At 43.7% G+C, this 25,637-nt stretch overlaps 1 protein-coding gene across 1 annotated transcript in view; it reads right to left on the bottom strand.

Moving 5' to 3' along the window:
• Nucleotides 1-12,507: 12,507 nt before the first annotated feature.
• ALKBH1 (alkB homolog 1, histone H2A dioxygenase) overlaps nt 12,508-25,637 on the bottom strand; it is a 36,505-nt gene continuing 23,375 nt past the window's right edge. The window contains exons 4-6 of the mRNA XM_017880653.1: nt 19,901-19,991; nt 15,431-15,624; nt 12,508-13,687 (exon numbers count right to left, since the gene is read on the bottom strand). Coding sequence (XP_017736142.1) covers nt 13,258-13,687; nt 15,431-15,624; nt 19,901-19,991 — 715 coding nt within the window. The 3' untranslated portion in view covers nt 12,508-13,257. The remainder of the gene's footprint in view (nt 13,688-15,430; nt 15,625-19,900; nt 19,992-25,637) is intronic.

Below are 25,637 nucleotides of genomic sequence, written 5' to 3' on the forward strand. Positions count from 1 at the left end.
CATACAGAATCATAAACTATTAAGGCTAAAAAGGTCTTCACAATTTTCCAGATGCTCTTTTTCCACAAGACCAATGAAACAATAGAGGAGATAATAAACGGCCTTTAGCCAAATATGAGGGTAGTGAAGCTAAGTCTAGCTCCTTCTTCGTCCGCTTTTATGTCACTTCCTACACGAAGCTTGTCATTGCCAGATCTGGGTTAAATGCCCCTCCCACTGCACCTTGTACTTGGCCCATGGGAGCATACTTTTATGGCAACCCTACTTACGAAGGTGTTTTTCCCACTCATGGAAGGACCCGAGGGCAGAAACAATGCCTGTTACATTCACCTAACACAGTGACTCACTTCGTAGATGCTCAGTAGTTGCTGGATGAATAACAAGGGCTTGATACCTCACTGACAGCAGCAATACTGATGTGTATTTCCCTCCTTTAGGCAATTCTTACACTATGTGACCTTCCAAAGGCAAGAAGAGTTGGTTAATAACACAGACATAAAAGACAGAGAAAAATCTTCCATAGCCAGAAACGCAGTTTGTTCATGCTTTTCCTGTTGTTGAGCTTGGAGCCCTTCTGCTGAGCACCTGTTAAAAATGAAGATGTAAAGCCTGTAGGTCCAGTATCCAGTGGCTCTCAGGAAGTGCTCGATTATTGTGGATGAGAGCAGACAGAAGCAGACAGCCACTGGTGATCACACTTGTAGGCCTACGCTCACTTTGGGGGATAGGACAATTAATACCTAATAAGAAAAGGGAATACACAGTGTACATCTGCACAAACACCTCTCAGTGTGCCAAAAACAGCAGAGTCCACCACTCCTGCCTTGTGCCATCGCCACAGAGAAAACAGAAATAATATACCATAGGGCCCTGTGGATATCAATGCTATCTGCTCAGCTATGTCCCTAGGAGAATACAGTAATCTTTTTCAGAGGACTATAGCCCTCACAAGTGGTTCAACCTTAAGGTTGATTGTCTATTGCCTTAGCAACAAAGGCCTCCTATTTTTATTAGGGTTTCTGAGCACAGCAATGTATGTGAATTTAGGATATAGAAAAACAAGGTAAGGAGCTGCTTCTCTTGCCTGGAGAGGTACAGTCGAACAATTCTCTGGCCAGTCCATGGTAAATCCAACTCAGAGACCAAAACTAGTGTTTATGATCGCAGCCAAAATCAGCTGCTTTTCCCATGATTTAAGCCACTATCAGATCTTATTTATAACAACACAAAAACTTTAAGAGTTTGGAGAAAATAAATTTCCTCAATTTTTTATTACTGCACATGATTCTTTAAAGTTTGCTACATATAACTTAAATAATTTAAAAATATATAAGTAACATGTGAATAATTCTCATAAAAAAATAAACACCAGGCTGGGCACGGTGGCTCACGCTTGTAATCATAGCACTTTGGGAAGCTGAGACAGGAGGATTGCTTGAGCCCGGGAGTTTGAGACCAGCCTGGGCAATGAGGTGAAACCCCTTCTCTACTAAAAACACAAAAATTAGTTGGGCATGGTAGTGTGCACCTGTAATCCCAGCTCCTCGGGAGGCTGAGGCAAGAGAACTGCTGCAGTGAGCCGAGATCATACCACCACTGCATTCCAGCCTGGGCAAAAGAGTGAGACCCTGTCTCATAAATAATAAATAAACGTAAATTTAAAAAAATTTAAAAAAATCAAAGGTCAAAAATCACATAGTAGAAAGTACCTTCTACAATCTTCTAATCTCTCTCCTCCCCACTCTTACCCTTGGACACATCCTTTCCCCCCATGCATTTACAAACATATGTGCATCTATAGATAAGACTTGTTTAGGCCGGGCACGGTGGCTCACGCCTGTAATCCCAGCACTTTGGGAGGCCGAGGCGGGTGGATCACTTGAGGTCAGGAGTTCGAGACCAATCTGGCCAACATGGTGAAACCCTGTCTCTACTAAAAATACAAAAATTAGCTGGGCATGGTGGCTGGTGCCTGTAATCCCAGCTACTTGGGAGGCTGAGGCAGGAGAATCGCTTGAACCTGGGAGGTGGAGGTTGCAGTGAGCCGAGACTGTGCCATTGCACTCCAGCCTGGGTGATATGTGTGAAACTCCATCTCAAAAAAAAAAAAAAAGACTTGTTTAGTTTTTACATATTAGTTTATATATATATATTTACATATATAATAGTTTTACATGATTTTACACTGTATTTATAATTTGCAACTTGTTTTTACCAACCAAAATATCCTGGAGTCCTGTTGATGTCTGTCAGTACATTCTTGTGAAGGAATACATATTCATAATATTTCATAGTGCGTATGAACCATAATTTAATATTTTTAGTACTGATTAACATTTGGGTTGTTTCCAGTTTTTCACTGTTATGAACAACACTGTGATAAATATCTTTTTACACATATTGTGTCCATGTATTTCTATAGGGAAGTTACTAAGAAAGTAGGATTGCTAGATCGAAATTCATGTGAACACTGATAATTAGCCTCCAAAGAGCTTTACTAATTTACATTCCCACGGTAGTACATGAGTGCCCATTTCCACACATCCACACCTACAGTGAATATCCATTCATTCAACATATACTGAGTAACTACTATGTGCCAGAAACTGTACTAGACACCAGGGCACGTCTCTCCCTTGTGGCACTTACAGTCTAGTGGAGGGGGACAATAATTATTTATCATTATTTCCTTAAAAGGATTATTTCCTTATTTAGTAAATTACCTAGAATGTTATATCAGAAATGCTATGAAAAAACAGAGTATTTACCATACTCTGTAAAGAAAACTAGGAAATTCAGCAGCGGAATTGAAACTTTCAGTGAGGGTAGTCAAGGAAGGTCTCACCAAGGTGATATTTGAGCAAAGACTGGAAGGCAGTGAGGGTGCAGATCTCTGGGAGAAGAGCATTCCAGGCAAAGGAAAGAGTTCAGCGTGAAAGTCTCAAGGTAGGGATGTGCTTGGCATCTTCAGAAGTGAACCAAGACAGAGTTTCACTCTGTGGCTGAGACAGAGTGGGTGAGAGGACCAAGAGGAAAATGGGGGACCAGATGGGTAGGGGTTTGTAAGCAATTGACAGAACTTTGGCTTGTACTTAGAGTGAGGAGCAACATAAGAGTTTTGAGCACAAGAGTGACATGATCTGTCTCAGGTGTTAATAGCCTCACTCTGGCTGCTATGTTGATGATAAAATATGGGGGAAGAGGGGGGGCCAAGCATGAAAGGAGGAGCTATTAGGACGCTATTGTAATAACCCAGTTGAGAGATGATAGTGGCTTGGGCCAGGGCAGTAACAGTGAGGTAAACACAAGTGGTTAGACTCTGGATACTTGAAAGGTAGAGCCAACATTTCCTGTGGGATTAGAAGTAGGATGTGAGTGGACCGGGCATGGTGGCTCACACCTGTAATCCCAGCACTTTGGGAGGCCGAGGTAGGTGGGTCACTTGAGATCAGGAGTTCGAGACCAGCCTGGCCATCATGGTGAAACCCCATCTCTACTAAAAATACAAAAATTAGCTTGGTGTGGTGGCACACGCCTGTAATCCCAGCTACTTGAGGTGGAGGCAGGAGAACTGCTTGAACTCGGAAGGCAGAGGATGCAGTGACCGGAGATAGCACCACTGCACTCCAGCCTGGGTGACGGAGCGAGAGTCAAAAAAAAAAGAAGTAGAATGTGAGTGAAAGAGAGTCAAGAGATAATGTAATTAATTTTGCCAAATAAATGGGAACAAATGTACATCTATTGCTTTAATTTGCATTTCTATCTGCTAGTGAGGTTAGCATTGTTTTAGATGTTTATTGGCTATTTGTATTGTTTTCTTCAGAAAACTTCCAGTTTTGCTTTGTTCTCCTTTAGTTTTACTTGGTTAACACTTCATTTCCGGCCGGGCGCGGTACCTCAAGCCTGTAATCCCAGCACTTTGGGAGGCCGAGACGGGCGGATCACAAGGTCAGGAGATTGAGACCATCCTGGTGAACACGGTGAAACCCCGTCTCTACTAAAAAAAATACAAAACACCAGCTGGGAGAGGTGGCAGGTGCCTGTAGTCCCAGTTACTTGGGAGGCTGAGGCAGGAAAATGGCGTAAACCCGGGAGGCGGAGGTTGCAGTGAGCTGAGATCCAGTCCCTGCACTCCAGCCTGGGCGACAGTGAGACTCCGTCTCAAAAAAAAAAAAAAAAACAACACTTCATTTCCTTACCAAAAATCTTGCTGCTCATAGGGTAATTTTTGTTTGCTGTTTATCCAACCTCTGTGAGATTAACTTCTCATTTTAGAAATACAGCATTGCAGAGGTGGTAGGTAACAAGAATTACTTGACAAGCTCCTTATAGATGAGATAACTGGGGCTCAAAAAGTTTCACTGAGGCTCAGCTGAAGATTTAGTCAAGGTCACAAAGCTGTGTTGGAATTTTTACTGGAATTAGCTTTTCTGGTAACCACTCAATGTTACTTTCCATCTACTGTACCATCTTAATCAGAAGTCTTTTTTTTTAAGATGGAGTTTCACTCTTGTTGCCCAGGCTGGAGTGCAGTGGCCCGATCTTGGCTCACTGCAACCTCCGCCTCCCGGGTTCAAGCGATTCTCCTGCCTCAGCCTCCTGAATAACTGGGATTACAGGCACCAGCCACCATGCCTGGCTAATTTTTGTATTTTCAGTAGAGACGGGGTTTCACCATCTTGGCCACACTGGTCTTGAACTCCTGACCTCGTGATCCACCCGCTTCGAACTCCCAAAGTGCTGAGATTACAGCATGAGCCACTGCACCCAGCCAGAAATCTCTCTTACCAATAAAATTAGAGCCAACAAACCCATCTCCAGGAGGGCTCAAATTTGTATAGGTAGCTAATCAAAAGGAAAATCAGTAGAAATTTACCATTCAGGCTAAGGCATTAGATTTGCATCGTTTCTACTGTGACCTTGGAAACAGGAGAAAACAGGTGAGGTGTCTTTCCGTCTAGGTCCTCCTGTCAATCATGTTGAGATCAAGTCACCCCAAGGGCTCCCTTCTGCCTCATTACCATTCTAATCTGCCTTATTGGATCCACCTAGGGTAGGCTCTTTTTTTTTTTTTTCACTCTAATAAATAAAGATTTTACATTAAGGGAAAAGAGAAATGGGGTAAGACCAGCTTATCTTAGTGACCAAAGAACTGAGAAACACTGGAAAGCCAAGTCTCATTGAGTCTGTCCTGTTCAGCAGGACATCTATGTCTGAGGCCCTGGCACCCTTCTAGGAAAAACCAGACATGGGGTGCAAAAAATAGGCAACAGGCAAGAGGCTCTACCGAAATAATAAGTAGAGAGTAGTGAGTGGATCCACCTTAACCAGACATATTTTAAAATAAGAGGAAGTGCAGAGAAACTTCTTCTTCCAGCCTGGCCAACATGGTGAAATCCCATCTCTACTAGAATACAAAATAATTAGCCAGACGTCATGGCACATGCCTGTAGTCCCAGCTACTCAGGAGGCTGAGGCAGGAGAATCACTTGAACCCGGGAAGCGGAGGTTGCAGTGAGCCAAGATCGCGCCACTGCACTCCAGCCTGGACGACAAGAGCGACACTTCATCTCAAAAAAAAAAAAACAAAAAAAAGTTTTTTTTTTTTTTGGCTGGATGCAGTGGCTCACACCTGTAATCCCAGCACTTTGAGAGGCCGACGTGGGCGGATCACAAGGTCAGGAGTTTAAGACTAGCCTGGTCAACATGGTGAAACCCTGTCTCTACTAAAAATACAAAAATTAGCCAGGTGTGGTGGCGGGTGCCTGTAATCCCAGCTACTTGGGAGGCTGACGCAGGAGAATCGCTTGAACCCGGGAGGTGGAGGATGCAGTGAGCTGAGATTGTGCCATTGCACTTCAGCCTGGGCGACAAGAGCAAAAGTCTTGTCTCAAAAAAAAACATGTTTTTTTTTTTTTTTTTTTTTTTTTTTTTTATTGAGCGGAGTCCTCGCTCTGTCCCCAGGCTGGAGTGCAGTGGCCACGATCCTCAGCTCACGCAAAGCTCTGCCTCCCGGTTCATGCATTCTCCTGCTCAGCTCACGAGTAAGCGGGACTACAGGCCCGCCACCATCGCCGGCTTAGTTTTTTGTATTTTAGTAGAGACGTTTCACCGGTTAGCAGGATGTCTCGATCTCCTGACCTCGTGATCCGCCCGTCTCGGCTCCCAAAGTGCTGGGATTACAGGCTTGAGCCACCGCGCCCGCCTGTTTATTTTTTTGAGACGTAGCCTACACGTCTGTCACCCAGCTGGAGTGGAGTGCAGTGGCGTGGTCTCTGCTCACTGCAACCTCCACTTCCCAGGTTCAAGCGATTCTCCTGCCTCAGCCTCCCGAGTACCTGGGATTACAGGCACGTCCCATGATGCCTGGCTAATTATTTTGTATTCTAGTAGAGATGGGGTTTCACCATGTTGGCCAGGCTGGTCTTGAACTCCTGAGCTCAGACAATCCGCCTGCCTCGGCCTCCTAAAGTGCTAGGATTATAGGCACGAGCCACTGTGCCCAGCCTTAAAAAAATGTTTTAAAAAGATTTTTAATGTCAAAAATATCAGACAAGCTGGGCACGGTGGCTCATGCCTGTAATTGCAGAGCTTTGGGAGGCTCAGGCAGGTGGATCACTTGAGCTCAGGAGTTCAAGACCAGCCTGGGAAACATGGTGAAATCCTGTCGTTACAAAAAAAAATCAGAAAAGTTAGCCAGGCAGGCCCTGGTGGTGCCGGTAGTCCCAGCTACTTGGGAGGCTGAGGTGGGAGGGTTGTTTGAGCCCAGGAGATTGAGGCTGCAGTGAGCCGTGGTTGTACACTGCACTCCAGCCTGGGCAACAGAGTCAGATCCTGTCTCAAAAAAACAAAACAAAAAAATCAAATAACTCTGGTGCCCAGTAGATGGGGTGGGGGAGGGGGGCATGCAGAAAGAGAAAAATAATTAAAAATCAGAAATATAGAAAAGCACAAATAAGTATCAACTGTAATTCACCATCATTCACGTTTTGGTATTCACATGATTCCAGTTTATTTATTTATTTATTTATTTTTTGAGACAGAGTCTTGCTCTGTCACCCAGGCTGGAGTGCACTGGCGAGATCTTGGCTCACTGCAAGCTCTGCCTGCCGGGTTCACGCCATTCTCCTGCCTCAGCCTGCTGAGTAGCTGGGACTACAGGCACCCGCCACCTCGCCTGGCTAATTTTTTGTATTTTTAGTACAGACAGGGTTTCACCGTGTTAGCCAGGATGGTCTCGATCTCCTGACCTTGTGATCCGCCCGCCTCGGCCTCCCAAAGTCCTGGGATTACAGGCGTGAGCCACCGCGCTTGGCAATTCCAGATTAAAAAAAAATGTAAACATTTCACCCCTGAGAGGTCTGAGCAAAAAATACAAAATAAAAATGTCAACATTCTATACAAAATTAGGTTACTAAGGACAGTTTTATAATTGGATTTCTCACCTAAATACAGTATAAACATTTCCCCTTATCTCTATTCTAACTAAAACATGGCCTTTAAAGGCTACATAGGGTTACGGCATATCCAGTATACAAGCTCCACAAAGGCAAGTACTCGTGCAGCTAAAGAACAGTGCTTAGTAGCCATGTGCTGAAAAAGTACATGAATTTAACTAACTCCCTGTTGCTGGATATTGAGCACATTTCAAATTTTCTCTATTATAAATATTCTCACACAAAAATATTTCTGGACAGCTCTGATTACTTTCCACAGACTCAATTCCTAGAAGTGAAATTTACTGTGACAAAGGGTACACATTTGAAAACACTATTAGGATGACCACATAAATTATCATTGAACAAGAGACCACTTCTGAGTGGAAAATGAGATCCAGGACTACCCTGGTCAAAGTAGGATAAAAAGTCACACATTACATGATGCCAAGTTGTGCCTTAGGGGCTACAGCAATTTACATCCCTACTAACAGAGTATTAGAGAACCAGTTTCTCAGGGCCTAAAATCTGTGACTTTACTTTTTTTTTTTTTGAGATGGAGTTTTGCTCGTTGCACAGGCTGGAGTGCAATGTCGTGACTTGGCTCACTGCAACCTCCACCTCTCAGGTTCAAGTGATTCTCCTGCCTCAGCCTCCCAAGTAGCAGGGACTACAGGTGCCCGCCACCATGTCCAGCTAATTATAATTATATATATATATATATATATATTTTGAGATGGAGTCTTGCTGTTGTCACCCAGGCTAAAGTGCAATGACACAATCTCAGTTCACTGCAACCTCAGCCTCCCAGTTTCAAGCGATTCTCCTGCACCAGCCTCCTGAGTAACTGGAATTGCAGGTGCCGGCCACCATGCCTGGCTAATTTTTGTATTTTTGGTAGAGATGGTGTTTCACCATGTTGGCCAGGCTGGTCTCAAACTCCTGACCTCAAGTGATCCGCCAACCTCGGCCTCCCAAAGTGCTGGGATTACAGGTGTGAGCCACCACGCCCGGCCAATTTTGTATTTTTAGTAGAGACTGAGTTTTGCCGTGTTGGTGAGATCAGTCTCGAACTCGTGACCTCAGGTGATCCACCCGCCTTGGCCTCCTAAAGTGCTCGGATTACAGGCATGAGTCACAGCACCCAGCCCTGTTTTTAGAGGCAGGTTTTTGCTGTTGCCCAGGCTGGAGTGCAGTAGCACAATCTACCTCACTGTAACCTTGAACTTCTGGGCTCAAGTGATCCTCCCGTCTTAGCCTCCTAAAGTTCTGGGATTACAAGCATGAGCCACTGCGCCTGGCCTACCTTTTTTTTTTTTTTGAGACAGAGTCTTGCTCTGTCACCCAGGCTGGAGTGCAGTGGTGCGATCTCGGCTCACTGCAAGCTCCGCCTTCCGGGTTCACGCCATTCTCCTGCCTCAGACTCCCAAGTAGCTGGGACTACAGGCGCCTGCCACCACGCCCAGCTAATTTTTTTGTTATTTTTTAGTAGAGACGGGGGTTTCACCCGTGTTAGCCAGGATGGTCTTGATCTCCTGACCTCGTGATCCGCCCGCCTTGGCCTCGCAAAGTGCTGGGATTACAGGTGCGAGCCACCGCGCCCGGGCAAGCCTGGCCTACTCTTGACGCTATATATATATACGTCCTAGATCAAACCTAACATTTTTTTCTTCCTTTAGTATAAAATAATAAGGCCTGGCACAGTAGCTCATGCCTGTAATCCAAACACGGGAGGCTGAGGTGGGTGGATCGCTCAAGTTCAGGAGTTTGAGACCAGCCTGGGCAATGTGGCAAAACCCCATCTCTACAAAAAATACAAAACTTAGCTGTGTGTGTGGTGCACGCCTGTAGTCCCAGATACTTGGGAGGCTGAGGCAGGAAGACTGCTTGAGCCTGGGAGGCAGAGGTTGCAGTGAGCCATGATCATGCCACTGCTCTACAGCCTGGGTGACAGAGCAACATCGTCTCAAAAAAAAAAAAAAAAANTGTAATCCAAACACGGGAGGCTGAGGTGGGTGGATCGCTCAAGTTCAGGAGTTTGAGACCAGCCTGGGCAATGTGGCAAAACCCCATCTCTACAAAAAATACAAAACTTAGCTGTGTGTGTGGTGCACGCCTGTAGTCCCAGATACTTGGGAGGCTGAGGCAGGAAGACTGCTTGAGCCTGGGAGGCAGAGGTTGCAGTGAGCCATGATCATGCCACTGCTCTACAGCCTGGGTGACAGAGCAACATCGTCTCAAAAAAAAAAAAAAAAAAAAAAAAAAAAAAAAAAAAAAAAAAAAGGCCGGGCGCGGTGGCTCAAGCCTGTAATCCCAGCACTTTGGGAGGCCGAGACGGGCGGATCACGAGGTCAGGCGATCGAGACCATCCTGGGTACAGTGTAACCCCGTCTCTACTAAAAAATACAAAAAACTAGCCGGGCGTGGTGGCGGGCGCCTGTAGTCCCAGCTACTCGGGAGGCTGTGGCAGGAGAATGGCGTAAACCTGGGAGGCGGCGCTTGCAGTGAGCTGAGATCCGGCCACTGCACTCCAGCCTGGGCGACACAGCGAGACTCCGTCTCAAAAAAAAAAAAAAAGGAAAAGGCTGGGTGCAGAGTGGCTTATGCTTATGCCTGTAATTCCAACATTTTGGGAGGCCAAGGCCAGCATAGTGGTGCTCGCCTTTAGTCCCAGCTGCTACTCATGAGGCTGAAGTGGAAGGATCTTTTGAGCCCAGGTCAAGGCTACAGTGAGCTGTGATTGCGCCCCCGCACTCCAGCCTGGGTGACAGAGTGAGACCCCGTCTCAACGGGGTGGGACAGGGGAAGAAAATCTTTCCCTTGGTCCCAGTTCTTGGCTTCAGGTTCTTTTCTAGAGTCCTTTCTAAGGGTCTAGGTTCCTTTCTAGGTGCCCACAGCCTTTTTCCATAAAGGGCTAGATCATGTCTTTAGGCTTTGTGGGCTATACGTCTCTGTTGCAACTACTCAGCTCTGCTATTACAGCATGAAAACAGCCACAGATATGGAAATCAATTAATGCAGCTGTGTTCTAATAAAATTTATTTATCGGCACTGAAATTTAAATTTTATGATTTTCATGTGTCACAAAATATCCTTTTGATTTCTCCACAACAGTTCAGAAGTGTAAAAACTATTCTTAGCCCAAGGGCAGTACAAAAATGAGAGGTGGGTCATAGTTTGATGACCTTTTAGAAAATGTATTTTAGACAATTAACCCTAAGCAATCACGCTCCTGTAAAAAAACAACCAATTTTTCCTTTTTACTGGATTATATAATTTTCTGTTTACTGCCAGAGACTGAGTTACATTATATACATCTTCAATCATATGTGCTTCATAAAAATATGCAAATAAGGGCCGGGCGCGGTGGCTCAAGCCTGTAATCCCAGCACTTTGGGAGGCCGAGACGGGCGGATCACGAGGTCAGGAGATCGAGACCATCCTGGCTAACACGGTGAAAACCTCGTCTCTACTAAAAAAAAAAAAATACAAAAAAACTAGCCGGGCGATGTGGCGGCCGCCTGTAGTCCCAGTTACTCGGGAGGCTGAGGCAGAAGAATGGCGTAAACCCGGGAGGCGGAGCTTGCAGTGAGCCGAGATCGCGCCACTGCACTCCAGCCTGGGTGACAGAGCGAGACTCCGTCTCCAAAAAAAAAAAAAAAAAAAAAAAGCAAATAAAAGTAAAGAGAGAGCCAGAGGAAGTGGGGACGGCTTGAGGGAGGAGAGAGATGGGGCGGGAGAGAGCGTGCGTGAATATTTAATTGTGCAAATGATCTGTTCACCATCCCAGGAGACAGGAATGTGCTATTCTCTTGGCTGGCCTGTTTCTACCTGCTTCTCATGGCATAAACGTCTCACTTCATCAAGTGTGACTCTACAATTTGGATATGTGTTTTTTGCACAACATGGTTCCTATACACAGACCAATGCCTTTATTTGACAAGCAACTGAAGAAAGAATAATTTGTCTTAATGCTAGACTGTCTGTTGGATTTACTTAATGACAGTATGTTGGTTTCTGTAGGTCACATTTAACATACATTGTAGAAAATTTAAGGTTAACAGTGGTAATCTTACCCAGTGGTATTTTTTAATTATATAAGATTTATATTATACATTAAATTTAGAACCTAGGCTGGGCACGGTGGCTCACGCCTGTAATCCCAGCACTTTGGGAGGCCAAGGCAGGCGGATCACCTGAGGTCAGGAGTTCAAGACCAGCCTGACCAACATGGAGAACCCCCATATCTACCAAAAATACAAACTTAGCCAGGTGTGGCGGTGCATGCCTGTAATCCCAGCTACTCAGGAGGCTGAGGCAGGAGAATCGCTTGAACCCAGAAGGTGGAGGTTGCAGTGAGCTGAGATCGTGCCATTGCACTGCACTCCAGCCTGGGCAACAAGAGTGAAACTCTGAAAAAAAAAGAACCTAGCTTACACATAAGAGATCAATCCATAATTTTCACTCATTTAAAAAACCCTATTACTATATGAACTCAATATTCAATGCCAGTAATTTAAAAAGGGGGCAGGACAGAGGAGACATGTAAACTTAATAATACGCATTGCAAACAGTAGGTACCAAACTGACTTCCAGCCAGTCCTCCACACAAGGAAGTTAGGATGTTTCAAAGAGCCCATATAATAAAACAATTTTGGCACATCATGTTTCTAGAAAGGAGCACTTAATTCTCTTTTAAATACCAATATCCCTTTAGGAAGATGGTAGTCAATAGTATCTTCATTTTGTGAATGAGGAAACCGAGGTCCAGAGAACTGTAAAGTAACCTGGACCACAATATAGTGAGTCAAATTGTTGGGGATACAAAGATTAAAACTTGGCGTTGCCTACATTTTCCAAGCCGCCTACCCTCAGACAAAACAGCAGTGACTGGAATATCAAGAAATGTTCTCTCTTCTGTGAGACAGCCACAAAGAATACTCAGGGCAGAGCAGGGTGGTGTAGGGCAGAAACAGTTAGAGGGCTTCAATAGCATGAACAATACAGCAAAGAAAAACAGAAAAAAAAACCTAATCCCAGATACACTAAACCCCAAAGACAGATATAGATCTTTAATTTAAAATCAAGTGAGTTTATTCATGGAGAAAACAGTAACAAAACACCCTTGGGACTTTTTTATTTCAACAATTAAAATTGCATTAAAAAGCCAACAGGGAGTTTGGAGACCGAAATGACATGTGGAGAAACTAAATTCCCTTTTCCTTGGGTTTACATACATTTATCTTTTAGGCAAGAGAGACAGTTGTGATTAATTTCTTTTCTGAGACAAGATTTTCCAGTTCCATTGTTTTCATGTGTAAAGGATTTTTCTGTGAGAGCCAGAGAAGATCAAAGAATTTGATGACTGAGGGAGTTAAGAAGATGAGACTAATAGCTGGTTCACGGAACCACAATTTTACCATAAATTACCAGATGCAGTGGAGGGAGGGGTACTGTATTTCCCATTAATAAAATCTGAGGTATTTAAAGACTCTGCAGACATGGAAATTCGCTTCTACCTTCCTCAAAGGAAATGGCAGAGGCTGAGAAGGCTGTCGTGGAAGAACATACCTCCTTGGACTGACTTCTCAACATTACAGCCAACATGTAACTAGGATCAGACCATGTCAAACACTTCTCTCAGCAAAGTGGCTAATGAGTTTACTTCTGCATGGGTTCCAAGGCAACAGTGTGATCATCAATGAGTTCTTCCCTGTCTCTGTTTTTGGCTTGTCTGGGTGCTGAAGTCCATGGCAATACACAATAACATGGTCATTTATGGTAAGCAGGTGCCTGAGTAAAAGGATAGGATCTCCAAGTCTCAGCTGTCAGGGTTTATCCTGGCCCGTTTTACTTGGCTATTCTGGTCATCCAGATGGCAGAAACCTTCTGTACTGATGTCTCTTTTTTTATCCTCGATGGGTTCTAGAGGGAAATTCTGGTCTGTGGCCAGGACCTGTCGGACAGTCATGTTAACACGAGCAGTCTTCAAGTAGCTGGCACATACCTGCCAGTCCTCCATAGAACAGGGCTCTATCATTGAATCTCTGGGGAGGACAGCAGGGAGAGGTGCCTCTAGGCAGTGAGGCAGGCCTTCCCCGTCTGGATTTGGAAGGACACGAGGGACTGCGTGGTTCAACAGGCGGCTGAAACCCGACATTATCATGATGTCACCACTGTGCATAAACATGGCCGTGGGGGCCTCATCCCTTTGAAGACCGCCCAGGAGAAAGATGGCAGACTGTCCAAAGCTACAAAAAATAAGTAAAAACAACACGCAAGAGTAAGTTTTATTTATTAACTATGTTTAGTAACTATGTTACTGCCAACTGTGTTATTTTCTAATTTCAACTTGATATTTTGAAATATTGCTCCCAAATCCTCCTTTTAAAACTGTGCTAAGATCCTTCTCTTCTGGCTTGTGTCTATGACTGACCAACTCATGACCTTCTACCTATACTTACGACAGCCCACAGAACTGCTGCAAAATAAAATCTGGTGCAGTTAAATAAGCAAATGAAGAACTTAGCTTTAACATTATCCATTTAAGTTTTATTGATGCTTTTTTTAAAAGATAGAGTCTTATTTCATCACCCAGGCTGGAGTGCAGTGGCGCGATCTCGGCTCACTGCAACCTCAGCCTCCTGGGTTCAAGTGATTCTTGTGCCTCAGCTTCTGGAGTAGCTGGGATTACAGGCGTGAGCCACCATGCCTAATTTCTGTATTTCAGTAGAGATGGGGTTTTACCATGTTGGCCAGGCTGGTCTCAAACTCCTGACCTCAAGTGATCCACTGGCCTCGGCCTCCCAAAGTACTGGGATTACAGGCGTCAGCCACCATGCCCAGCCTACTGATATGTCTTTGAGTCTTTCAATAAAATCATTTGAGTTCTTTACTATGTTTTTACCATTCTTCATTTTAAAGATAAGGCAATTAATAAAAGGCACTTTGCCGAGATACAGGTGCAAAACTTGGCACAAATTTAAACTTACTTTTAGGGAGACAAGGAGAATAAACCACTCAGGCTTTTGTGCTTTGCTCTATATTTTGCTCTTCTATTCCAAAGGTCACTCACTTTGCTTTTATGGCCTTCCACTGGTCTATTCCACAGAGCACTGACAATGCCTTTTATTATAAAAGGTAGGCTACGGCCAGGTGCAGTGGCTCACACCTGTAATCTCAGCACTTTGGGAGGCCAAAGTGGGTGGACTGCCTGAGTTCAGGAGTTCACGACCAGCCTGGGCAACACAGTGAAACTCCATCTCTACTAAAATACAAAAAAAAAAAAATTAGCTGGACATGGTGGTGTGCACCTGTAGTCCCAGCTATTTGGGAGGCTAAGGCAGGAGAATCGCTTGAACCCGGGAGGCGGAGGTTGCAGTGAGCCGAGGCCACGCCATTGTACTCCAGCTTGGGTGGCAGAATGAGACTCCATCTCAAAAAAAAATAATAATAAAAAATAAAAATAAAACAAAAGGTAGGTTCCATGTGTCTTAAACAGAGAAAGTAACTATAATTTGTTAAAATTCCCAGAAGTGGAAGATTATAGTCCAGCCATTTTTTTTTTTTTTTTTTTTTTTTTTTTTTTTTTTTTTTGAGGCGGAGTCTCGCTCTCTCGGCCCGGACTGGAGTGCAGTGACCGGGACTCGCTCACCGCAAGCTCCGCCTCCCCGGGTTTACGCCATTCTCCTGCCTCAGCCTCCCGAGTAGCTGGGACTACAGGCGGGCCCGCCACCTCGCCGGCTAGTTTTTTTTGATTTTTAGTAAGAGACGGGGGTTTCACTGTGTAGCCAGGATGGTCCTCTATCTCCTGACCTGTGATCCGCCCGTCTCGGCCCCCAAAAGTGCTGGGATTACAGGCTGAGCCATCCGCGCCCGGCCAGTCCAGCCATTTTTTTAAAAAGTTAAATATCTGTATTTATTTTAGAGTAAAATGCCTTAGAAAAAAGAATTAAATGATAAAAAGTAATCCCAAATCCCTGGAACTAACTCACCTGAATGACAGCAAGGGTTTGGAGTGATCTAGCTCAGATCTGTCTACGTGGATTCCCAGTGTGGAGTCCAGGCGATAGTAATTCAGGATCCCTGCTTCGGCACGGAAACCCTGAAATCCACAGGCAGCGGCTACTTGCTCTGAGAGGAAAGCCAGGTCAGAAGGGAAAGGTGTGTAATGATCTGCTGAGTATTTCTTTGGTAAATGTAGAGAGAATAAGAAAAATAAACAATGATCTCAGGAATATAGGAAACTGTGGCATAAGATTAATTACCACTTTAATCTTACTTATAAAGTCACATTAACATATTAACACAGCATTATCTGTCCATCCTTTTTTTTTTTTTTTTTTTTAAATACAGGGTCTCATTCTGTTGCCCAGGCTAAAGTCCAGTGGTGTGATCATGGCTCACTGTAGCCTAGACCTCCTGGGCTCAGTGATCCTCCTATCTCAGTCTCCCAAGTAGGTAGGAGCACAGGTGTGTGCCACCATGCCTGGCTAATTTTTTTTTTTTTGGCAGAGGCGGGGTCTCCCTATGTTGCCTAGACTGGTCTCAAATGATCCTCCTGCCTCAGTCTCCCAAAGCATTGTGATTACAGACATGAGCAAAGCATGTGATTACAGACCATGCCCGGTCTATCCATCCATTCTTGAGGTATCCAATGATCTAATAATGAATCATTCAAAAACCCAAGCACCTGTTATATAACAGGCACTGTGCTATATATGGTATTGAGTCTACACATGAAGCAATTATTCCACCACCCTCTAGTTAGTATAGTATACTCTATCTGTAAATGAGATAGTTCTGTTAGGGTAAAAAGGCAACTCAAAATGTCACTGCCAAGAGGTGCCCAAGGAAACACAATGTCTAAATATAATGTAGTATCCTGGTAAGATGCTGGATATTGGAAAATTAGATATAAGAACAAAGATATTAGCTAAAAAATAAGGAAATCTAAATGAAGTACAAATGCTGCTATTATAGTAATGTATTACTATTGGTTAACTATTTGAGACAAAGGTAAAATCTAAAACTATCCTAAACTAAAAAGTTAATTTATAAAAAGGCAACTCAAATACTATAGCCAGTTCGGTTTTGGATCTCTCAGCTTGCAACATGGCTTAGTGGCAGTTTGACTGGTCAATCTGATGGGATGACATGCTTAAAACATCGGAACTAACTCTCATTTATAGCATGGTCAAGGCAGGCCTTTAAATTGGAAGTAATTTCCTGAACTTACTTCCCTAACTGTCTCTGTTTTACACCTAAGGATCACAAATATATTTTCCACTTAAAAAAATGTATCAAAGGCCGTAATACTTTTTTTTTTTTTTTTTTTTGAGACTGAGTCTTGTTCTGTCGCCCAGGCTGGAGTGCAGTGGTACGACCTTGGCTCACTGCAACCTCCGCCTCCCAGGTTCGAGTGATTCTCCTGCCTCAGCCTCCTGAGCAGCTGGGATTACAGGCGCCCGCCACCATGCCTGGCTTATTTTTATATTTTTAGTAGAGACAGGGTTTCACGATGTTGGCCAGGGTGGTCTTGAACTTCTGGCCTCAAGTGATCCGCCTGCCTCGACCTCCCAAAGTGCTGGAGTACAGGTGTGAGCCATCATGCCTGGCCTGGCCATAATACTCTCTGTAACATCTTTCTGCACAAGTGACATGGCTGCAGTTATGATTAAGACTTACATTTACAGTTTCCTATATGGATGAATCTGAGGGCTATTTGGGCTACATGTACCTGACAGACTCTTCTTTTGTCTTGATGCTCCTCTGCTCTCACTTCTTTCTTTGCTAAATTAACCTCAAATCTGATCAGAAAATACACTTTTGCCTGATGTCTCTCCTAGAGTCTGGATGTATTGTAGCTGAAGCAGCAGAGTCACAGGTCTGGACAGAAAGTATTTACTTTGGCCAGAAGTGACTTTTAACTTCAGGTGTTAAGGAAGACTTTCGATGAATGGCCTTGTCTCTTCAGTGGAACTTTTCCGTTTTTTATTTTTTCTCCTTTCACTGAACTGCAAATTAGAAGAGTTCCTATTTAATTTCTCAAAATTCCAACTGTGGTTAGAGAACTTTAAGTTTTCCTCTATCATTTTAAGCTTTAGTCCTTCAGATAATCAACCAGTCAAGGCTGTCATTCTAGCTGTAGATAGCCTCTGCTATAATGAAATAATCACCCTTTCGGGCTTTCAACCCTGTCAAAACTGTCTCTGCATTACTCACTACTTTTTCTTTTAAAATTCTCTTTCACTTTTCTCTGACTGCTCATTCAGTTTTGGTAATTTTACTCCCTATTTTCTTAGTCAGTGAGGTTAACTTTGAGGTCTTTGGGAAAACAATGTCAACAAAATATTATCACCAAAAAAAAAAAAAAAAAGCTAACATTTATTGTGATAATGCATTTAATGGCTTAGAATAGCCAGACACCATTGAGATCACTTTACAGGCTTTGACCACTTAATTTTCACAACTGCCTTATGAGGTAGGTACTATCATTACTGGAGGAAGGATTTAAACTCAGGCTGTCTAATCCAAAGAAAATCACACGGCATTTCCCCCAAACACAAATATCTAAGCTTCCTACTGAGTCTGTATCGCTGAAAATAAGAATTATATCACAAGTATTTATTTATTTATTTTTTTGAGACGGAGTCTTGCTCTGTCGCCCGGGCTGGAGTGCAGTGGCCGGATCTCAGCTCACTGCAAGCTCCGCCTCCCGGGTTTATGCCATTCTCCTGCCTCAGCCTCCGGAGTAGCTGGGACTACAGGCGCCCGCCACCTCACCCGGCTAGTTTTTTGTATTTCTTAGTAGAGACGGGGTTTCACCATGTTAGCCAGGATGGTCTCGATCTCCTGACCTCGTGATTCACCCGTCTCGGCCTCCCAAAGTGCTGTGATTATAGGCTTGAGCCACCGTGCCCGGCCCACAAATATTTTTAGAACAAATCTGTCATTATTTGGAGCAGTTAATGTATCTGTTAATAAGTTGGGTTGGCTGAAACTGTGGAGCTTTTAGAAAGTAACTGGTTACTGCGAGGCTGAGGTGTGAGGATCACCTGAGTCTGGGGAGGTCGAGGCTACAGTGACTGCGCCACTGCACTCCAGCCTAGGTGACAGTATAAGACCATTACAAAAAAAAAAAGACAGACAAAGAAAGTAACTGGTTAGTAGGCAAAGAAAATGGTCTATACCAGTATGTTTTATTCATTCAATCAGTATATTCACTTGGTGGGTGGCAAATGTCTAATTGAGACAAGAGGCACTGCACTGCTAGTGACAAGGCATTTTCTAAAGCATAGATGATAGGAAAGAAGAAATCGCAGCTCAAGAAAACATGAAACTGTCAACTCTAGGAAATTCTTACCCACCTCCCTCCTTCCCAGACATTACAGGGCAGGCAAAGGTATCCATTTGTTTCCTTTTTTTTGAGACAGGGTCTTGCTCTGTCACCTAGTTGGACTGCAGTGGTGTGACCCTGGCTCACTGCAACCTCTGCTTCCCAGGCTCCCCTCCCTCCCCAGTCTCCTGAGTAGCTGGAACCACAGGCATGTGTCACCACACTTGGCTAATTTTTCTATTTTTTGTAGAGATGAGGTTTCGCTATGTTGCCCCAGGCTGGTCTGGAACTCCTGAGCTCCAGCGATCTTCCCACCTCAGCCTCCCAAAGTGCTGGGATTACAGGCGTGAGCCACTGCGTGCGATCGGTATCTATATGTTGAAAGTTCTTTTGTGAGGTGATAAATTAGAACAACGGAAATACATGGAGCTTCTTTTACTCCACGCAGATATTACGTAGAAAAATAAATGCTCTTGAATGTGGCTTTTGTTGCAGAATAAAATTAAAAAAAAAAAAAAGGAAAATATATGGTCAACAAACTCTCACCAATAATGGAAATAAAGATGGTGAGAACTGCTCTTGAAAACAGTTGTATATTCCTGGAACTTACTGTGAGAAAGCACTGGTGACTTCTGATATAATAAAATTCATTCCTCTTGAGATACTTATAGAGAGATTTTCTTTTTCTTTTTTGAGACAGAGTCTTGCTCTGTCGCCCAGGCTGGAGTGCAGTGGTGCGATCTTGGCTCATTGCAACCTCCACCTCCTGGGTCCAAGTAATCCTCCCACCTCAGCCTCTTAAGTAGCTGGGACTGTAGGTATGTGCCACCAGGCCCGGCAAACTTTTGTATTTTTTGCAGAGACAGGGTTGTGCCACGTTGCCCAAGCTGGCAGCAAACTCCTGACCTTAAGTGATCCGCCCACCTCAGCTTCCCAAAGCGCTGGCATTACAGATGTGAGCCACGGCACCTGGCCCAGTTGAGACTTTTTTTAAGGAAATAAAAGAAAGGGATCCTCCCACAAATGTATAATCTTGATATCTTAAGCATGGCCAGGAAGAAATACAACTATGTGGGCTAAAGAAGCCTATAAACAGAAAACAAAAGAATTAAGAAAACCTGAATACCTTACTGTCCCAGTTATAATGGTAGCCTAGGGTCACCCAACGCAGTTTCTCCAGTAAACTTCGGGGTCTCCGTTTGGTCACTTCTTTATACCTGCAAAGATTGGTGACAAAAGAGCATTTATTCATGTAAAATTGCAGCAATAGCCGTTTGTATGGACTCTGGAGTTAAATTCAGTATTACATGATATAAGCTGTTAGCCAAGACTCAGTAGGAGAATTTATAAGAGATAAATGAGTAGACCACAAATACATTAACAGAGAAAAACATGTTAGCACTTCTAATTTATACTCCTTCGTTCCAAATCCGCTGCTGAATGGGGTCAACTTTAAATCACAAGCCTCCAGCATCTTGGTAACGATAAATTAAGAATGGCAATGACAATAGAAATGTCTTTACCAGTCCATGGGAAATGGTACCAAGAGCACTATGGGCAACCAAAAATATGACTTACGGAACGTTTTCAGTTTGGTTTCCTAAAAGTAGGGTATGGTTAATCACAATGATTTCTATGTTTCTATAATGATGGTGGCTTCCCAGAATTGCAGGTTGGGAAAAAAAAGTTTAGCAAAATATAGTGTATAGTACAATAAAAAATAACTGGTATAACATGACTTCTTTAACTCTGTATAACATAGCTTAGATAACCGAGGCTTAGCTAACAATTAAGGCAACACTGTAACTGATTGGGTTTCTGACATACCCTTGTTCAAACCACAGTAGGTTTCTGTAAAAATGAGAGGTGCTCCTTCTGCAATTACATCTTGTCTGATCGAATCTATGTGATTAACTACTCTTTTTTTTTTCTTTCGTTTTTTTTTTTAGAGACGGAATTTCACTCTTGTTGCCCAGGTTGGATGGAGTGCAATGGTGCGATCTTGGCTCACCACAACCTCTGCCTCCCAGGTTCAGGCAATTCTCCTGCCTCAGCCTCCTGAGTAGCTGGGATTACAGGCATGCACCACCACACCCGGCTAATTTTGTATTTTTAGTAGAGACGGGGTTTCTCCATGTGAGGCTGGTCTCAAACTCCTGACCTCAGGTGATCCGCCTGCCTTGGCCTCCCAAAGTGCTGGGATTACAGGCGTGAGCCACTGTGCCCGGCCCACTACTCTCTTTCTAAGGAGGAAGCTTGTTTGGCTCACCTCCAAATATCTAAAAATATGAGAATGGTAGGTCTAATGATTTAATTTTTCTCTATGTTATTTACATCATTGATCAATCAAAATTTTTTTTTGTCCAAAACCTATGGCTGTTTAGAAAAGAAAAAATTCCTTAAAGGAATCCGATTGTGACAAGAAATGACAAATATAAGAATAGAAAGTCTAAGGAGAAATTAGAGGGAAACTGAACGCAGTATAAAGTCTAGTACTAAAGTAAATAGCAGACTTTAAGGGGCACGAGAATTAAGAAAAAGGAGAACTCAAAGTCAGCTGTCGAATCAGTTGGAGCTTCTTGGCAGAGTTGGGAGTTGAGCACGGCACTGAACAATGGGCAGCATTTAAGTAGGGAGTGATGCAGTAGGCAATATGGGCACACAGCACAAGCAAAAGCAAAGGATTTATTGAGGCCCACACTGTTAAGTGGCACTCATCTTGATGTTTGACAAAGAGTAATAGATGCTATCTGTCCTCACAGAGTTTACATTCTAAGGACATCACGACACATACATACATCAAGACCAGCAGATAAAAAGGAATGGACAAACACTGATTTATTTAGGACAGGTGTGCAGAAAAGAGACATAGCAGACTTGACTGATGGTCTGCTTACAAAGATGGTCCTTGGCAAGGTTCACACAATTCTCTGGAACCGTTAAGAGTGGCTTACTGCACCTAACCTGTGCAAACAATATGGCTCATGGTCAACACCTGCTTTGCTTCTGGGAGTTTGTGACTCTGGCATGTGTCAGGCAGAGACTGCCTACACGACACGCTCCTAGTAAAAACCTAGGCACTGAGCTTCTTTGGTAGACATTTCACAGATTTTGTTACAATCCATTGTCATATCCTGTGTGACTTCCTTGGGAGAGGACTTTTGGATGCATGCACCTGGCTTTTCCTGGACTTTGCTCCAGGCCCCTTTCCCTTTGCTGATCTTGCTTTGCATGCTTTCACTGTGATCAGTCTCATCTGTGAGTATGACCATATGCTGAGTCCTGTGAGTCCTCCTGACAAATCATCAGATTTGGGTATGGTTTCGGGGACCCCCTGACACAACAGGAGACAGACAACTAATAATTTAGGGAAAAATATAAGGCTTGGCCACTGACAGCAACTAGCTGATTTGAACAATTACAATATGGATAACAATCACACATTATTTGATATTTGTGCATAAAAACTGAAAAATGAAAAAATGTAATGTAGTTATTAACACAACTTGAGGTCTACCAATGTTTATTCAGCTAAAGGTACAAATCAAAGAACTCCCTGATGTTCTCCTCTAGAGAACATGTTCTATTTCAGTAGCCTGAGACAGAAAAATAAGTATGACTCATGTGGACTTTGTGGTTAATGGAAATATAGATGTAGTTCCAGAGTTACATAAGCACCCTACAGAGGTGATCCATTCTATTTCTCTTTCCAAGATATTACTTTGTAGCCAATTCCTTATTTTAAGGTAATCTCTAGGATACAAGAAAATGATGTTGAAGAAAAGGATGATGATGATCATATGAATATTGAATCTATGTGTTTTTCAGGAAGTGGAAAAAGAGAGATGGTAGAAGTGGTAGAAAAAGATGAAAGAAGTTGGTCATCTGAGACTGGAATCCAGAACTCAAAAGAGATGGCACCCTGAGTATCTAAATGGCAAAGAGTCTTTTCAAAAATTTTATTTTTTGGAGACAGCTTCTTGCTTTGTTACCCAGGCTGGAGGGCAGTGGCATGATCTTGGCTCACTGCAACCTCCGCCTCCCAGATTGAAGTGATTCTCCTGTCTAAGCCACCTAAGTAGCTGTGATTACAGGCATGCACTACCACACCTAGCTAATTTTTGTATTTTTAGTAGAGACAGGGTTTCACCTCGTTGGCCAGACTCATCTCGAACTCCTGACCTCAGGTGATCCACCCGCCTCAGCCTCCCAAAGTGCTGGGATTACAGGCATGAGCCACTGCGCCTGGCCTATTTTTATTGTTTAATTAAAACAAAAAAGAAAAATATAGAGATGTGGTCTCACTATGTTGTCCAGGATGATCTTGAATTCCTTACCTCAAGCAATCCTTCTGCCCTGACCTCCCAGGGTGCCAAGTGAGCCACCACACCAAGCTGCAGTGTTTTTTTATTTAAAAAAAAAAAAAAAAACAGTCCAGGCGTATTTTATTTTAACATCTATTATGCCATGAATCCACAGAAAATAGGTTCCAGCAGCTCAGGCTCCTTCCCACTGGTTCTCACAAAGTGTGCTTCTCTGGGTGGAGCAGGCTGGCGCTTCAGTTGAACCCAGGTACCTTTCTCTTTGGCTTCTTTTTCTGATCATTTTCCTTCACGTGCTTCAGGAAGCTATCTCAGCTCTTACAGTGCTTAATGTGCTCAATACGCACATTAATTCTCTTGGCAAGAATCTTGCCCTCAACTTATTTGTTCACAACAATGCAAACAGCATGCTGGGGAACACTGTAGACTCTTCCAGTTTTGCCACGGCAACACTTGCGGACCATTTTTGAACAGTACCCATTCCCATTCCCTTAATGTCAACAATATCATCCTCCTTTTTTTTTTTTTTTGAGATGGAGTCTTGCTCTGTTGCCTAGGCTGGAGTGCAGTGGTGCAATCTCAGCTCACCGCAGCCTCCACCTCCCAAGTTCCAGCGATTTTCCTGCTTCAGCCTCCCGAGTAGCTGGGATTACAGGTATGCACCATCACACCCAGCTAATTTTTGTATTTTTAGTAGAGACAGGGTTTCACCATGTTGCCCAGGCTGGTCTTGAACTCCTGACCTCAGGTGATCCAACCGCCTCAGCCTCCCTAAGTGCTGGGATTACAGGCATGAGCCACTGCATCCAGCCGACAATATCATCTTTCTTATATATATGCATATACATGGCCAAAGGAACAACTCTGTTTTTTAAAAGGCCTAAAAAACATCAATCAGGTACCTTTCATCTTTCCCTTTGTGTTTGTCATTTTGGCAAATGACTGGAAGATGCCAGTTCCAGCTGAAAGGCGCAGAGAGTCTTAAAGAGCTCTACAGAAAGCCTTTAACAGAACCTCTCTGTATCCCACTTAATTTTGCCCATTGTTTTCAAACTTTAATGTACATCAGAATCATCTAGAAGGCTTGTTGAAACTCACATGGCTGGGTCCAGGCCTACAAATTCTTATTCAGCAGGTCTGGGGTGGGGCCTAAGAGCTGCATTACTAATAAGTTCCCAAATGATACTTATGCTGCTGCCAGGAACTACACTTTGAAAAACACTATTCTAGCCCAAACTAAAAAACAAAACACAATACCTTCCATTTCTTTCTAGCTCAATAACAGATTGTTTTATTCTTTTTCTTTTTTTTTTTGAGACGGAGTTTTGCTTTGGTTGCCCAAGCTGGAGTGCAATGGCGTGATCTCAGCTCACTGCAACCTCCGCCTCCCAGGTTCATGTGATTCTCCTGCCTCAGCCTCCCAAGGAGCTGGGAATACAGGCATGCACCACCTGTATTTTTAGTAGAGATGGGGTTTCACCATGTTGGCCAGGCTGGTTTTGAACTCTTGACCTCAGGTGATCCACCCACCTCGGCCTCCTAACAGTCATAACTTGCTGCAGGTTCATGCAATCCTCCCCACCTCAGCCTACTGAGTAGCTAGAACTACAGGTGTATGCTACCATGCCCAGCTAATTTTTAATTTTTTTGTAGAGATGGGGTCTCTCTATGTTGCCCAGGCTGGTCTTGAACTTCCAGTTTCAATCAGTCCTTCGGCGTTGGCCTCCCAAAGTATCAGGATTACAGACATGAGCCACCGTGCCCAGTCTCATTTTATGAAGAATCCATATTGTTGTATCAATGTCGGATTGATCTGAAACAATAAACCTAACAATAACGCAGCTTTGGAAATAATTCAAAAGGTGACAGTATTTTAGACATCTGATATGGCCGCAACAAACTGCTTTTCCACCAAAAGATTTAGTCTAATATTCAAGAACAGAGGATATATTATTATAATTAACACAGGTTTATGTTATTAACAATAAAAATTATCAAAATTATAGTGACAGCATGAACAGAATCATCCTGTAATACACCTTTTCTAATTTAGTTCCTTTTCTAAGAAGCCAAAATCGTATCTCTCACTGGGCGCAGTGGCTCACGCCTGTAATTCCAGCACTTTGGGAGGCTGAGATGGGCGGATCACTTAAGGTTAGGAGTTCAATACCAGCCTGGCCAACATGGTGACACCCTGTATCTACTAAAAAACCAAAAACTAGCCAGGCACGGTGGGGGGTGCCTGTAATCCCAGCTACTCAGGAAGCTGAGGTACGAGAATTGCTTGAACCCAGGAGGTTGCAGTGGGCCAAGATCATGCCACTGTACTCCGGCCTGGGTGACAGAGTGAGACTCCGTCTTAAAAAAAACAAAGGACTCCAACTGTGTGATTACAAGAAAGGCTTTGAGCTGGGCATGGTGGCTCACGCTTGTAACCCTAGCACTTTGGGATGCTGAGGTGGGTGAACTGCCTGAGCTCAGGAGTTGGAGACCAGCCTGGGCAACATGGTGAAACCTCATCTCTACTAAAAACACAAAAAA

This window comes from Rhinopithecus bieti, unplaced genomic scaffold (assembly GCF_001698545.2).
Source record: "Rhinopithecus bieti isolate Rb0 unplaced genomic scaffold, ASM169854v2 scaffold_11380, whole genome shotgun sequence".
Lineage (NCBI taxonomy): Eukaryota > Metazoa > Chordata > Mammalia > Primates > Cercopithecidae > Rhinopithecus > Rhinopithecus bieti.